The 15,721-nt window shown below is 45.6% G+C and overlaps 1 protein-coding gene across 4 annotated transcripts in view; it reads right to left on the minus strand.

The window, feature by feature from the left end:
* Positions 1-140: 140 nt before the first annotated feature.
* The window catches only part of SMG7 (SMG7 nonsense mediated mRNA decay factor), an 84,396-nt gene continuing 68,815 nt past the window's right edge, over positions 141-15,721 (minus strand). For 3 of the 4 annotated variants that reach the window (XM_075936779.1, XM_075936780.1, XM_075936781.1), the window contains 8 exons: positions 13,394-13,773; positions 12,179-12,547; positions 10,302-10,451; positions 5,979-6,059; positions 5,228-5,387; positions 3,471-3,641; positions 3,218-3,366; positions 141-2,251 (listed from right to left, as the gene is read on the minus strand). In XM_075936779.1, coding sequence (XP_075792894.1) covers positions 2,138-2,251; positions 3,218-3,366; positions 3,471-3,641; positions 5,228-5,387; positions 5,979-6,059; positions 10,302-10,451; positions 12,179-12,547; positions 13,394-13,773 — 1,574 coding nt within the window. In that variant the 3' untranslated portion in view covers positions 141-2,137. The remainder of the gene's footprint in view (positions 2,252-3,217; positions 3,367-3,470; positions 3,642-5,227; positions 5,388-5,978; positions 6,060-10,301; positions 10,452-12,178; positions 12,548-13,393; positions 13,774-15,721) is intronic. The other variant, XM_075936782.1, reaches the window with a different exon arrangement.

Raw genomic sequence — 15,721 nt, forward strand, 5'->3', positions numbered from 1 at the left:
AATCTCTCTGGCTCACTTAATTTTCAATCCCATGTGAATCTTATGTTGCTTAGCATCAGCCTTGCTCCCTTTTCTACAAGCAGAGAATCTAAATAACTTCCAATCAGTGACACAGGAAAGAAATGCTACTCAGGCCTAGATGGAGAGAACATGGTTTAATTAAAGGCAAAGCTGATTTCAGCAGCTGCAGGTCTTGCACAGACAGACGAAAAACACAAAAAAGCTTACAACACAAACCAGTTTCTGTTGGGGATCCCCGACCCCTACGCAACTCCGACAGTGGAGGGAGGGGTGGAGAATCCCGGCCCAAGATTCAGAAAACATTCCAAACACCAGATTCTCATGCAGAAATGGGACTCGGTGGCTGGGACTCTGGCACTGCTGGGCGTGAGATGGTGAACCTGGTTAGCTTGTCTAGGGTGCAAGAGTCAGTGACAGTTCAAGCACTGGAATGTTGCAGCTGCTTGGGGGCACAGCTCAAAACACACAAACTGGGAGGGCCGGAGAGAAGCACAGAAGGTTGCGGTTCAGATTCACCACCCCGAGGATGGGAGCTTCACTCTTTAACCTTTCAAAGGAAATAGCTTAGAATTGCAACAGAGAACAGTCACGTTGCTAGTGCATGGGGGAGCCAGTCATACCCGCGGAAGGGCATTAAGCTCTAATCTTCCCTTTTTGTATTAACTGAGGCTACCCAGACTCCAGTGTCACTGAGGCTCCTTCCTATGCGTGCTTTGCTCTGCAGCTGTTTCCCAGCTCAGCGATTCTGAATCCTCACACACCGCGCCCTTTTGGCTAGCATTACAAATGGGCATTTCGCTTGTTTCCATAACTTCCCTGGGAAACGAACAGAACGCCGGTGTCCTTTTTGTCTAGGAGACTCCCAGTCTTCCTTTCCCCCTAATAAATAGCAAATAAAATGCTGCATTTCCCTTTCTGCGCCTTTTCAGAAGCGAATGGCGCTATGTCTCCTTTTCTGGGGGGGTTACACATCTCTCTGAGGCCTGGAATTTCACTCTGGAAGTGGAGGTTCGGAGCTCAGCTGCGTGAGGGTCTGTGGAGCGGACGTATACCTATGGGGCAGTGCACGCACCACACTGCCCAGCTGACTGTTGTCTTTACCCCATCGTGCTGGACCCATCACTTGTTTGTGAGATGCTGCACATTGGGAACAAAACTACTAGCATCCAGCAATGAGGGGAAGATGGGGTAGAAAGAAAAAAAAAAAACCCTACTGAAAGCTTCTACCTTCAAAGAGGAGCCAGGCTGTGAATGCACCCACTAGCCTGCCCTTTGTGAGGCTGGTCACTATGCTACAGTAAAATGTACAGGAATCAGAAACATTAATTTAAAACCCCGTAGCAGTTACTTGCTTGCCCAGCAAAGCACTGCAATGCCCACTCCGTCCCCAATTGCAGCTTGAACACCTACAGAAAGGGTATTTCACGCCGGAGACTAATCCACACAAGGGCTGGCCAGAGCCTTTGAGGGAAAGATGAAGTGGTGTCAAGTGCCAGACTCTCCTTCACGAAACTCCTTCACTAGCCCAGGAGATAGACCCTACCCTGCCACCACCAACCTCTGACCGGAGCAGTGGCTGGGGCTTTCTTTGCTACACACCGACTACAAGCACGTTGTGTATGGAAGAATTCAGTGTGATCTTACTACTGAGATAGTAATAATAATAAGGATGTTTAGGAATAATTTCAACTACATTCTCAGTCAGCAAAGCAATCATTAATGGATTCCTATTTTCTCTCTCCAAAGAGAGGAAAAGGATTGAGAAGTTCTCATTGGCTTCTCCCATCTGCCCTTCATTCTCAGTTTTTACTTCCCATGTGGCGGGGACATGCGCGATGGAGAAGGTGAGAGGCGGTGATATCAGGTTACTGAGTGAGACAACAGCAGTTCCTCTCTCCCTCCAGAGGGCCTGGGGGATGGGAGAGTTCCTGATGTTTCTTGTTGCACTGCAGACACTTCGTGCACACTCAGCGGGTTGGTGGAGCACTTACGCCCTCCTGACAGCAAGGAACAGAAGAGAGGGCTGCCACCTGCACAGGACTGTGTGGGCGAGTCCTGCAGACCCAGCATGCCATGGTTTATGGAGCCTTTCTTTGCAAGGGTTACCACCTCATTCTCAGTGTGGTGGATTCATGGGGCCTTGTCCGCGTTGTTGCTTCTGCTTCTGCTGCATTAACAGTTGCTCCAGGGCTGACGGTCCAGGATGCATCATGGAACTGGACCAGATGGACTAAAACAATCAAAAAAGAACGGTCAGCATCAGTGCCTGCTCGAAAGGGGCCCCTTCTCATCTGCATTCCTACCCTTTCCTCCTGCCTCTCCCCCTCAGTATTTGTACCATGCTCTTCACAGGGATGAATGCTTTTGCAAGTGGCCGGATCACAGATTAGGTACTAAAAAGACCCTTCCTCTTAACTTTTCTCCTTTCTTCTTTGATGCCCATAGAACAAGTGACCATGAACACAAACTCCCATTGACTCAGCCCAGACTAATCAGTAAGGGAAATGCAGCACACACTTCTTTTAAGACACAAATATGGTAAATCAGACCTAACATTGGGGTTTCTTCTAGTTCAGCCAGTCTATTCCTCTTCCATTATATTTCAAAGTGAGGGAAAGGATTTCTACGGTGTGAGCCAACTGAAAAAGTACACAGTGATGTCTTCCAGCACTGGACATGCAAATCTTCCGCTCATAGGACTAAGGCCTGGTCCATGTTAAAAAGTTAGGTCAACCCATCTACATTGCTCCAGGGTGGGAAAAATCCACATCCTCTGAACACCACAGTTAAGCAAACCTAACCTCAGTGTAGACAGTGCTAGGCTAATGGAACAATTCTTCCATCATCCTAGCTGCTGCATCTCAGGGAGATGCAATACCTATTCCAACAGGAGAACCCTCCTATCAGCACAGGTAGCATCTATACTGAAGCGCTATGGAAGTCTAGCTGCAGCTGCACCATTTCGTGAGTAAGCAAGTACCACATTAACAGTGCAGTGCTTGAAATGCTTGACACACACCTTGTAATGAATTTCATCACCTCGCTCTGCCCCCGCATTTAGGAAACAGGAGAATTACACACAACACTCAAACCTATTTTCTCCTCTGCAGTGCTTGGTCCTGCCGTGAGGGAAGGGGACTGAACTCAATGACCTCTCGAGGTCCCTTGCAGTTCTAGGATTCCAAGTTCAATGTACCTTCAGGCTTTCCATGAGCACAGCAGAGGAATCCTCCATCAAGGGGCCATGGGCTGCCCAGGTGCCGCTAGGAGTGCTGGTCTGGTGCCAGCTGCTCTCGGAGGAGGAGGATGTTGCTGGAAGATAGTCCAGCCCAAATCCTCCCATTGCTAAAGCAAACAGAGGCTGGTTAAAAGTATGTCACCAAAAGGCATTGCAAAGCATCCGACTCTCTTGCAGCATGTTTGCCCCAGGACTGGAACCTTGCCCTCACCTGGTTTATCTGTTTTCCAACGGTCTGCAATCCTCCTGTCCCTGTTGTCTGGAGTTCCAATAGGTCCAAAGTTGGAGAATGGAACAGAATTGTGGTTATGAGTTGGAGGAGAGCTTGGCAAACTGCTTGGGTTGGAGGAGTGAGGAGACTGGCTGGCTGGTGTTGAATGATCTGTGGAACAATATCAAAACAAGAGAGTTGAAGTTAGCACATCTGAGAACGTCAAACTGCTGCAACGTCTGCAGTCACAAGGCTCTTCTCTGAGTCATGGTCAGCTTATTTCCTATTATTATATTCACTTCAGGATTTTGAAATCGGACCATTTTAATGTGAGTGCGCCACATCACTGTAATTGAATGCTTTTAGCGTAATAGCTAACGGAACAAAACATCTGAGTGCTTACTTGAGAACACTGGAACTCTCCTAGCAAGATCTGTGTTCGGGCATTTCTAGTCAGCGGAACTGAGGTCTCCAAATTTATTTCAAATCTGTTTTGGTTGCAGTTTTCAGTGTTGAGCTCCTGTTCCCACTCTGAAATGTGCCTATTTTGTAATTTGACCCAAGCCATTGTTCTACACAAAAATGATTTTCTTTATCCATTGTCTCAATCACTTTGCAAACAGTCTGGCATTAAATGATGAAGCATCAAATTCAGAATGTCTGACTTTTACAGAAATCTGCAGTGGTCTGAAAAATTCAGACTTGTACTGAATACCAAGCAAAAGTTGTTGAGGACTTACGGAGTATTAGCAGATCTACCTGGTACAGGAGAGAATGTTGTCTAAGCACAGAGGAGAGCCATAGGTGTCCCGTATAATAGGCAGGGGAAGGCATAGCCTTCCCAAACTATCAGGAAGGTGCATTTCCCCCCTCCCCCCATGCTGGCCAGAGCACACTGTCCCGCCTCCCTGTGGTGGGGGTGGGAAGGCAGCTTGGCTCCAATGGGGAGCAGGGGTGAGGGCTTGCCTCCCCCAACACTACCTTCAGTGACTGCCCATGAGGACAGCCCTTTAACACAGAGTAGCAAGAGATCAGCATGTTGAAAGGAGTGCTCCTCAATGTATAGGTGAGGTGACAAAGCAGAATGCAGGGCCAGACATTTTAGTGAAAGAGACCATTCTGCAATTGCATATTTTTAAAGTGAGAAAAACCTTCTACCCTCACCACTCATCTAGCACACTCCACTCTGTTCCACCGCACAAGCTAACCTCTTCTGCAACGGCTGCCGTTTGGAAGAGAGAGAATTTGCATCTTTTGACTAGCTGCCATCTTCTGAAAACAGTATTTTTGCTTCCCTTGCCTATGCCTCTTGATTTACGTCCCCTTTCTACTATAACTGGATTAATATTTTACGGTCTTTAAAAAGTGACCGGTATTTGTTGCCTCTTTGTGATGTATTAACGCAGCACACCACTAGGGATGTAAAAATCCTGTTTAATGGGTTAACTGGTTAAACGTAACATAAAATGGGCTACAATTTCTCACTCCGCTCAGTTGCTCAGGGTGTCTCTCTCATGATGTCAGAACCCTGTAATTCTGTGGCACATCAAAAACACCGTTCATAAGACACCATGTTTCTGAAGTCAGCAAGCAGGAAAAGACTTGGAAAAAGACTTTCAGACCTTTATATATCATGAAGAAGGAAACTGGGGTTTTTTTTGGTTTGCAGGTCACATGTAGCAAATAATACATCTCAACAGCTACAGAAATCACTTCTGAAGTACAGTGGAGGAAAGAATCCATATCAAGATTATTACCTGAGCTTGCTGGAAGGGATGGAGACCAGGGTGTCCCTTCAAAGAGAGAATATAGTGATGTCTCCTGATGGGCCATTGAAGGAGTGACTTCTGCTTTTGTGCTGGTATTAAGGTTTTTCCCATATACCTCATTGAACATGCTGCTATTTGGATATCTTTCCTGCAATATTAAATAGAGAGTTTAATCCGAGTACCAGACTTATGTGAAACTTTAAGGCTGCGGAAAGAATTTGTGTTGTGGGTAAAAACGCTTCATGAATTCTGTTTTTATTCCTCCCTCCCACAACCCCTTTATAATCATTTTACTTACATAAATACCTATCACTTCCTGAATCATGTTTCCAGCTGTACCACAAAATCCTAACAAGATCTGTAACTGGACAATGGACTGTGCTCACAGGCCTTATCTGGGAAACATGCCAGCAACAGAGGATGAAAATTGGGACAGACACACACTCGAAGAGCAAGACTCCCGTTAAAGTCAACAGGAGTTTTGACTGTTAAGTCTGTAGAATGGGGTGATAAAGGAGGAACAAACAAATGAGACAAGGGGGCTAGACAGAATATCTAATAGATCAGAATGGAAAAGCCAGAAAAATTCTACTTCTAAGGAATAACTTTACAGCTGGGAATTCCTTTGCAGCTTATATACATTTTTGCAACTAGTGGAACCACCCTGATTCTATCACATGACCAGAGCTGATGGAAGTTTCCAATACCGAAGAGTTAAGAGTTCTTGGTGTTTACATACCTGATTTAGGGAGAAGCCAGTGAGGGACAGGAAAGAAGATGACTGAGACATCAGCTCTGATGGTTTTTCCAGTAGGGACTTCTTCAGAGATCAAAAAGGGAAAAAAAGTGTCATTAGAGGGTTATTGTAGCGAATGAGAGAAGGCACATTACTAAGCACAAGTTGTTTTCTTCTCAAACTTGGCAGTGTTGCCGGTGTAATCTCAACCAAACACGTTTTATAATTTGTCTTGCTGAATTAAGGCCATTGGTTTATCAAGTCTGGTATCCTGCTTTTGACCTCTGTCGGTAACGGATACTGCAGAGGAAGGCAATCTCTGCACCATTAGCTGGGTTCTTATTGGTATAGGTCGCACCTCTAAAATCCGGCACTCTGATCCGGCAACATCCGAATCACGGTTGCTCCTGGACCAAAGGGCCCAAGAGCCTAATGGCAGGAGGGCCAGCAGCCTAGCCAGGGCTGGGGGCAGCGGGGCTGGAGGAGCCCCACAGTAGTGCTGGGGCCAGCACTGGGGCTGCAGAACCCCAGCAGCCTGCGACAGTGTGGGGTTGGAGAACCTTGGCTGCTCACAGCAGCGTGAAGATGGGAGCTGGAGAGCCCCATCCACCCACGACAGCCTGGGGCTGGGGGCCAGAGAGGCCCAGCAGCATGCGGCAGTGCAGGGCCGGGGAATCTTAGCCACCTGTGCACTGCAGAGTTGAAGAAGCCTGGTCACTCTCAGCAGTGCTGAGCCAGGGGCTGGAGAATCCCAGCTGTCCACGGCAGCACAGAGCTGGGGAAATCTGGCCGTCTGCAGCAGCGTGAGGCCAGCGCCAGGGCCCAGAGAACCCCGGCTGCTCATGGCAACCCAGGGGGCATGGCAGCAGCAGAATGACAGACAGCCTGGCTGGGGAGGGAGTAGAGGGGGCCAGAGGCAGGAGGCCAGCTGGCTCAGACAGGTGGCAGGGGTCACCTCCCCTGGTCTGGCAAATTGTCTTGTTTGGGACCAGTCAGGTCCCAATGTCCCTGGTGCTGGACCAGGGACATCCAACCTGGAATGTGATACACTAGTGAAGCAAGAATGGGAGAGTTTTTTGCAGATTAATTCAAATAATCAGGTTGCCTCCTGACATGATATTTTATTATCTTTATTTGCAGCTATGCCAAATATATTAGTTCTAACACTGTTATTACACTCTTAAACATATACAACTCTCCTTCCTGAAACACCAAGCGTGGCTATGTGGGGTGTGCTTTTTTAAAATTGTTTTTAAAATACATAAGAACTTAAGAACGGCCGTACTGGGTCAGATCAAAGGTCCATCTAGCCCAGTATCCTGTCTGCCGACAGTGGCCAGCACCAGGTGCCCCAGAGGGGGTGGACCGAAGACAATGATCAAGTGATTTGTCTCCTGTCATCCTTCTCCAGCCTCTGACAGACAGAGGCCAGGGACACCATTTCTATCCCCTGGCTAAGCCTTTTATGGACCTAATCTCTACGAAATTATCTAGCTTCTCTTTAAACTCTGTTATAGTCCTAGCCTTCACAGCCTCCTCTGGCAAGGAGTTCCACAGCTTCACTACACGCTGTGTGAAGAAGAACTTTCTTTTATTATTTGAAACCTGCTACCCATGCCTTTAAGGTCAAGTGTCCTCATCATATGGGGGTAAGGAGGCAGAACTGACCAATTATGATGAAGGCACGGGTTCCCAAAACTTTATACGTGTGGTACCATTTAGAGAGCACTCCCCCCCTATACGCCAATTATCTGGACCAATCCCCCTCCCACATGTAATCACCTAACACCCCTCTGGGAACTACAGGGATTACTTGTGTTATTTTCTGTATTTTACTCTACATATTTAATCTTATTACAAAGCAGTTAAGCAGCTAGAAACAAGGAGAGCCAGTACAATTCCAGCAATCACCCTCCACAGATGGCAGCCAGCAGAGGACCTCGTCAGCTTTACCTTTATACCCTTCCACTGAGTCCCCACTAGTTTCTTAGTCTTCTGCTCTGCTAGCACTGCGCGGTTAGCAATAATGCACCTCAAAACCAGCACAAGACTTTTTTGCAAGATGTGCCCATTTGGAACAGTGGGTAAATGTGAATCTGTTTTCAGGAAGCTGGATTTCGCCACATAATATAAAAAAATGATGTGCTGATGGGCAGCGAGTGTCAGAGTTCAGCATACATAAGTCACAAATGCATTGTGTGACGCAAAATTAAAATTAAAACTGCAGCATCGCTAATACCTGTTAACATCCTACCATTTCAATATGGTAGTGCACCATATTTTTGGTTATACTTAAAATAAAATCCTTTGGATTACACTGAAACTTGCTTTGTAGTCCTTCCCCAGAATTTAGGCCTCTATGCCTGATTCTGTCAGTTTACTAGGAATTCCCCTCCCAGTTTCTTAGGGCATGCCTACACAGCAGTGTTATTTTGGAATAACTGACGTTATTTAAAAATAACAAAATGCGTGTCTACACAGCAGCCGTTACAGTAATTACGCGTTTAACACGTGCCCGCTTAACACGTTTTTGCGACAGCACGATTTTTTTTTTTTTTAAGGGAACATTTTTTGAATAACACGACCGTCCCCGAAATAACACGGTTTCCCCAGCTGGCCTGTCACTGGCGGCTGCACAGGGCTTTCCCTGCCTCCCTGCAAAGCGGTGGAGGGTTCGCCGCTTGCCACACCATTCCCTGCCAACCCCCCCCCCCCCCCCCCCCACCGGACGCAATATGGGTCGCGGCAGACCTGTCACAGGGGAATACTCCCAGCCCAATCCCCCTTCTCTCTCCTCCCCTCCCTTCCCCAGAGCCAAACACCTCCCCTCCCTGCTGTAACACAGTGCCCTTTCTCCCCCAACCTTACGTCCCGGTCCCCAGGCAGCTGCCTGTGCTCAGTGGCCGACTGCTAGCAAGTGCAGGCTGGAGCCACGAGTGCACGTGCACTTGAAATGCAACCCCCACCTTTTCCATTATTTTCAATGGGAAAATTGACCCCGCATAACACATTTTTGCTTAGCACGATCATTTTCTGACATATATCTATCGTGTTAAATGAGGAATTACTGAATTTTGAAATAACGTTGATCTGGAGGACTTTACTCTGACTCCTGTAACCCTCATTTCACGGGGAGTAAGGGAAGAGTGTTCTGTAGACAGCGCCAAAAGCCGAATTAAGCTATTTCAACTTCAGCTATGCAATTGACATAACTCAAGTTGCATATCTTAATTCGCCTTTTGCCCTGCTGTGTAGACATGCCCCCAGTGAGCAGATGCTGCCTTACTGTGTTTTGCCAGGGTGAAAACTTGATGCTTGGAAAACGTTTAAAAATTCAGAAAAAGGCCAAACCATTCAACCAGCACAAGAACAAAGTTGGCAGCTCTCCACCTCTCAGAAAAGATTTGTTTGAATAGTAGGAAGGGAGAGACTGGTTTTTTAAAAGGGACTTGTAAAAAAGGGAGGGACTTGTTTTTTATTTGTGCTGCTGGCTGTTCAGAATTGTGAAGACTTTGTGTCTCATTTATTATATGTTGTGTACGAATCAGAGGACCCCAATGTACTTAGTAGTTCCTCTTCATTTTATAAATCTAAGTATTGCTAAGACTTCATTTTCATTATAAGATATTCTACAGGGCATTTGACTAGTCAATTGTTACTTTAGACTATAATCGCCATAATTAAAGTATGAAATGCTGCTTTTTAATTGATATTCTGTTACTAATTCACAACATTCAGCAGTTTTCAATGGTTCTCCCGGTCAATGTCAATTAACGCGGCACTCAAATGCTATTAAAACGTAACATGCAAGATTGCCCACACTGCCAAGCCTTATTATCATCTACACGATTGAAAGTTAACTATCTACTTCCAAATCTTTTCAAAAAGATAGTTTCTTCCTTCTGTGATCCTTTTGCAGTTTACGGGATTAATTTTCTCATATTAAATAACATATAGAAGCGATGAAAAAATGATTTTACATATGGATAAAATAGAACCTCATGAATAACCAAGCCCATTCCAATGTAAAAGGCATGGTTTTATAGATGCTGCATCAATGTTTTGCTTGTGGACTTAACACTTTTCAACAAAGCAATTCTTTTGAATTCTGAATAAGCCAAGAGCCCAAGAACTGGATCAATAGCTATTCTATTCTTTAGCCCAGGATAACTGGAGAAGAAATTTATAATGTGCCATCAGCTTGTTTAAACTCCCATGCAGAGACTAACTCAGTAAGGAAAACAAAATTTCACACATCTTACAACTCCACAGAAAAAAGATGCCAGAATTAGAGTGAGAAGCAGCAGAATTAAGTCAAATACATACAAAGAGGCTTCGTCCAGGAAGAGAGGCGAGAGGCCCCAGCAGAGCTGGGTAAAGATCAGGAGGATTAGAGAAAATCAGCTCTTCCTCCTCCTCCAAGGCAGCCAGACTCTTTAACAGGTCCGGAGGAAGCAGAGGGGAGCTCTTGGAGTCCTAGTGACAGAAAGGAGCACAGTCAGGTGCAGCAAAGGAAGGGAAAAGAAAAAAGCAAGAGTAGGAGTGAGAAGGGAAGCCACAGAAAGCGGAGAGAGACCATAACAAGCATAAATAAGGCAAGACAGAATAGTGTCTGGGTGAGGAATATTATAAAGCAGTCAAAAAGGCAGCATGCAAAAGCAGCACAAGACCATAAAAGAACAACACACGTAAGGAGAGAAACAAGGAAGAAAGGATGGAAAGAGAATGCTAATCTGATAACAAAACTAGTATCTTGTCCTTGTGCATATTTAGCAGAATGATGCAGCTTTCCATCAAGTTGAAGTTTTCAAAGACCGATAACTAACTTGGAGAATATGCACCTTGTAACATTAGCAGCCTACAGACTAATTCCACATTTTGTAAGGCAAGGAAATCTGAAGTCTGGTTTTCTGACAAGAAAAATCACCATTTTTCCCCTATAATCAGCCTGCGGGGTTTTGTTTATTTAATTGTAAGCAAATCACTTTTCTGATTTTTTTTTTTAAATGGCAAAATTCAGTTTTCATTCGAAAAACATTTCCACCTCTAATGGCCCTTAACTCTTATGGTCCACAAGTGAATGCACCACTGGGCAAAAGGAGGTTTCCCTACCTGGGAAAGGGGGAGTGGACAAAATTTGCCATCTCACTTTCTGTGTGTGTAATCACTAAATCAGCCACAGGTGGGTTGTGTGGCACAGTTTCTGCTCATGCATCAAGAAGCCAAATCAAAAATTGCAGCATGGATGAGATCCATGGATGGGGGTGAGGAGATCAGGACTCTGGCCCAGTTCTATCTAAAAACATAACCTGACACTACGGCACAAGGCCATTTCTGGTCACTAACTTTTCTCCCTCAAGGAACTGAACTGACCCCTTAATCCTCAGTACAACTCACACAAGCATGCCTGACTCTCAGGTTAAAAATGGAAGCCATCTTTCTGCCTCAGTTTCCTTCTAACCCATATTGAAAAAGCATTTGCACTCCACACTTCTCTTCAGGAGGGCTACGAGACCAAAAATCAACCACAATATTTGTAACAGCAACATGAGGCACCACTGGATGAGCAGACACAAAGGAGGAGTTTGGCAAAAGACCAGGCAAGCAGCTCACCCTGTTTGGTGTAGTTTAAAAGGAAACTGAGGCAGGAGACTTTTTTTTTTTTTTTTTTTAATTCTCAGCTTAGGTTGGATGTGTTGGAGAGTCAAGGCAAATAAGATATCAAACACAGGTTAGCAGCTTGTTTAGAAGGCAGTAATTACATTGCAATTGTTTGAATAGGTTTGCTCTCTGCTCCTAGACAAAGGATCTCAACATGGTCAATCACTAACCAGGTTTCTTCCGGGAGGGCAGGGAGCCTGTCCCAAAAATCAGAAAATGGCATGAAATTTCAATTTTCTATCAAGCAGCAATTCTGGATTCAGTGCAGAGGTAAATATCACTTCTACAGTGAGTGCAACTGACAGCACCCTGAACCAACCGTTTCTCCAAGACTATGTTCCCATATAAATTAGACCAAGTTGGTGGCAGATCCAGTACTGGTGGCTAGAGTCAAGTGAACCAAACTCCAGAAGGCAGTACAATATCCCAATACCCCTATTGGGGGGGGTGGACAAAAAACAGGCCAGAAATTAGAGTTTCCCATTTAGGGACATCAGAATCTTGCTGATGATAATCACCACTTAAGAGAATAGTATGTTTACCTCAAAAGCCATCCTGGGCACAGTGTCCTGCTCTGGGCGGAAGACTCCTTGCGGTCGTTTCCCCCTGCGATCCATGTTCGCCTGTTGTGCCATCACTACTCTATCAGCCATGCCATAGGAGGAGTCCCAGTAAAATTCTGGCATCTTGACTTCTGAGGGGTTATGGTTATATGGCTCCATGGGGAAAGGCTTCATTTTTTTCTCCAGCGGCTGCTGCTGCATTACAGGAGGCTGTAATGACTGTTCAAACAGTTTTAGGGGGTCCTGGGCCTGAAGATAATAGGGCTGCTTCACAGGCATCATCTTTCCCAGTGGGCCTTGCACTTGAGGAGGATTCCAGAGCTGCTTTGATGAGTCTGCCTGTGGATACTAAGAGAGAGAGGCACACTTTCACCACAAGGCCTATACAATGGGCGACTGACTAGAACAGTTAGTTTGGTTAACCTTTATGTTAGACTTTCATTCCTGGTGCGCACACCAACCGGCTGATTACAGACTCTATTCTAAATCCCAAAGCATGTTTCTCTCAGTTTTCATTCACCAAAGTTCAGAACCGCAGTGAGCATTCACTTCATCCTTCCTACTCAAGCTCTGAGGCAACACCTGAGAAAGATCAACCTTTCAGTTTGCAGACTTCACAGACATCCAACCCAGGTAACTGGGGGAATCTCTCTCAGTTACAGGTACCAGAGAGAGTAGTATTCAAAAGGAGATCTCAGGTGCTGAAGGTATAACTGATGGACGGCAAAGAACCACATGTTGTGATGTATTTAACTAAGAAGGATATGAGGGAATAGTTATGAGGAAAGATCCAGAGCCACCCTCCTTATTCAGACAGGAAACCATCCCGCTAGCTAGAAAAACCTAAAGCAAAAACATCTAGTCAGTAAGATGACCCTGTAGCCATCTGCACACATGCAGAATACATCATCTGTCACAGGAAACACTTCAGACCTCAATAGCTAGTTTAAATTAGAGAGCCATCATTGCACCAAGTCATACACTCCTGTATACTTTGGCCATGCTACACTGGCCAAAATTTTCAAAAACAGGAACTTATAGTCCATAGCCCTAAATCCATATTTAGATGCCAAAAGGCAGGAATTTCCAAAGGCTCTAAGTGACTATGGCGCACAAGTCCTATTGACATCAGTGGGATTTATGCCCTTCCATGGATGTTTGAAGAATTCTTTAGTTCTTATGTTTTAGGTTTACCTGTTGGAATCCAGAGTGGTGGGGTGGGCTCTTCCCCAAGCCCTGCACAGCTTTTGTAGGGGACTGTTGTTGCTGGGCCAGAGCTTGGACCTGTAACTGGCTTGCTGACTGTGCTGTTGCCTGAGCTTGTAAGGATGAAAGGGGTTGCTGGGAAGGTGGTGCTGTCTGAGGTCCCTGGTTCATTGGCCCTGGTCCAGAGGGCCGCTGCTGGCTGTAAGGAATGTGGGACTGTTTCCCACCTTGCACTTGGTTTCCTGCAGAGGAGTGAGCCGTAGGCTGAAGAAAGGTTCCCGGAACAGAAACCCCACCTGGGAAGGTGTACCCCGAGCTCATGGAGAAAGCCACAGGAGGAGGTATAACGTATGCTGGAGGTGGAAACCCTAGAAAACAAACACGTTAGCCATTATGGAGTTGTACACTTTAAGCAATGTAGGATATGCATGATGGTTCCATTTTCTGTGTTTCAGCCATGAAGACTGTAAACAAGAGCTGTAATTCCACACTGATGAGACTTCGTACTTCCTCCCAACTGATATCTGCACATTTTCAAAAATCAAGGGAAGGGGTTTGATAATTTTATAGGGAAAGTCTATTTCTGAATTGTTAGTTACCCTTCTAGTTACTAGTTATGGTCAAGTGGAGACACTCCTGAAATTTCTCTACTCAAAATTACTCTACTTTAAGTTTTCTCCATTTTTCTTTCCTTTGCCACCCTGAAATTTTTGATCTGCTCTTCTCAGGGAACTCCCCCATCCCACATTCTGTCCAACACTGAATCACTGCAATGCTGGTGGAAGGAATGGCAGCATTTCAAGCTGCACCCCATGCCCAGGTATTCTCCAGTCACTGACTTAATTTATCCAAACAGCTGAGTGGGAACAGAACCAAGTCATTTTCTCAGCAAGACTAAGGCTATGTTTACACACCAGTTTACTGTGACGTGATTCATGTTACTCGGGAGGGTGAATAAACCACCCGCCTGATGCTGGCATAAGCACTCATGTGCACACTAGGGATGTGAACGACTAGTCGACTATCCGCCTCCCTTGCTGCCTCTATCAGAAAAAGGAAGAGGAGAGGGAGGGGGAGAAGAAGAGGTGGGCGCCTTCAAAGCAGCAGTGCCACATGGAGCCCGGCGTCAACTGGGGACTTCCCAGCTGCCCCCAGGATCCATGCAGCGCTGCCACTTTGAAACACCACAGGGGGCACGGGGCTAGTGGCAGACTGCTGAGTTCCCCGTTGACCCGGTGTTTCCCGCAGCGCTTTTGCCTTTCCCCAATGCAAGTTGCATCTATTCGATTAGCCAATTAATCCAAATTTAACATCCCTACCGCACAGCAATATGCTGGTGGGAGAGCTTCTCCCACTGGCAGCTTCTGCAGCTTTCAGGAGGTGGCTTTATTATGCTGGGTGACGAACTCTTTCCTGTCAGAATAGCGTCTTCACTACCCACACTGCAGCTGCACTTTTGTAGGGGGGCACAGCTGCACCAATGCATGTAGACAAGGCCTAACTTCTTGCAGTTCACACTGTTGCAAGTTGGGGAGGAAGGCCAGGGACTAGAGCACTCTTCCTAACACAGATTTTCAGTTGAGTTTAGTGTAAGAACTGAGGGCTCTCTTTCTCCATCATCACTTTTGTTCAATTGATACTTGGAACAGCCACTTGGGGAAGGTGGCTCTGCAACTGCTCCATGACATGGAGAAATTAAACTTGACAGGGCACTGAAAGTGGCAAGATCTTGCTGTTTATGGTAGAAAACCAAAGCCCTGTGAGACAGCAGCAGCAAATCATTAAATATATTTAGACAACCGATCTTAATACAAACACTAACACCGCACTTTCTTCATTGGAAACTTAGCTGTAAAGCAGATAAATATAAAAGATGAGCAATGTGGTGAGAGGATTGTATACAAAGGCTAGGTGGATCAAGTAGTATCTTTTATTGGACCAGCTTCTACTGGTGAAAGACGGGATTTCAAGCTTACACAGGTCTGGGAAAGGCACCCAAGCTGTCACATTTAAACATAAGGTGAGTGGGTAAGCATTATTAAAATAAGGAGTTGACCTGCTATAAGTGACCACTCACGATGAAGTAGACAGTCAATATTTCTGTAGTCACAGGACAAAGAAGGGTTACTGGGTTACAATAAATCCACTGTTTGTATTGAGTCCATGATTTTTAGTATCTAACCAAGTTACGAATTTAAGTGCTCAGATTTATCTTTTGAATACTTCACTCCTAAGGGAAGCAGCTTGCTTAAACCCTGTTATACAGAAAAACCTGTGTTATGCGGAACTTAAGCATCCGGAAAACTGTAGAAACCG

This window comes from Pelodiscus sinensis, chromosome 9, assembly GCF_049634645.1.
Source record: "Pelodiscus sinensis isolate JC-2024 chromosome 9, ASM4963464v1, whole genome shotgun sequence".
In the NCBI taxonomy this organism is placed as follows: domain Eukaryota; kingdom Metazoa; phylum Chordata; order Testudines; family Trionychidae; genus Pelodiscus; species Pelodiscus sinensis.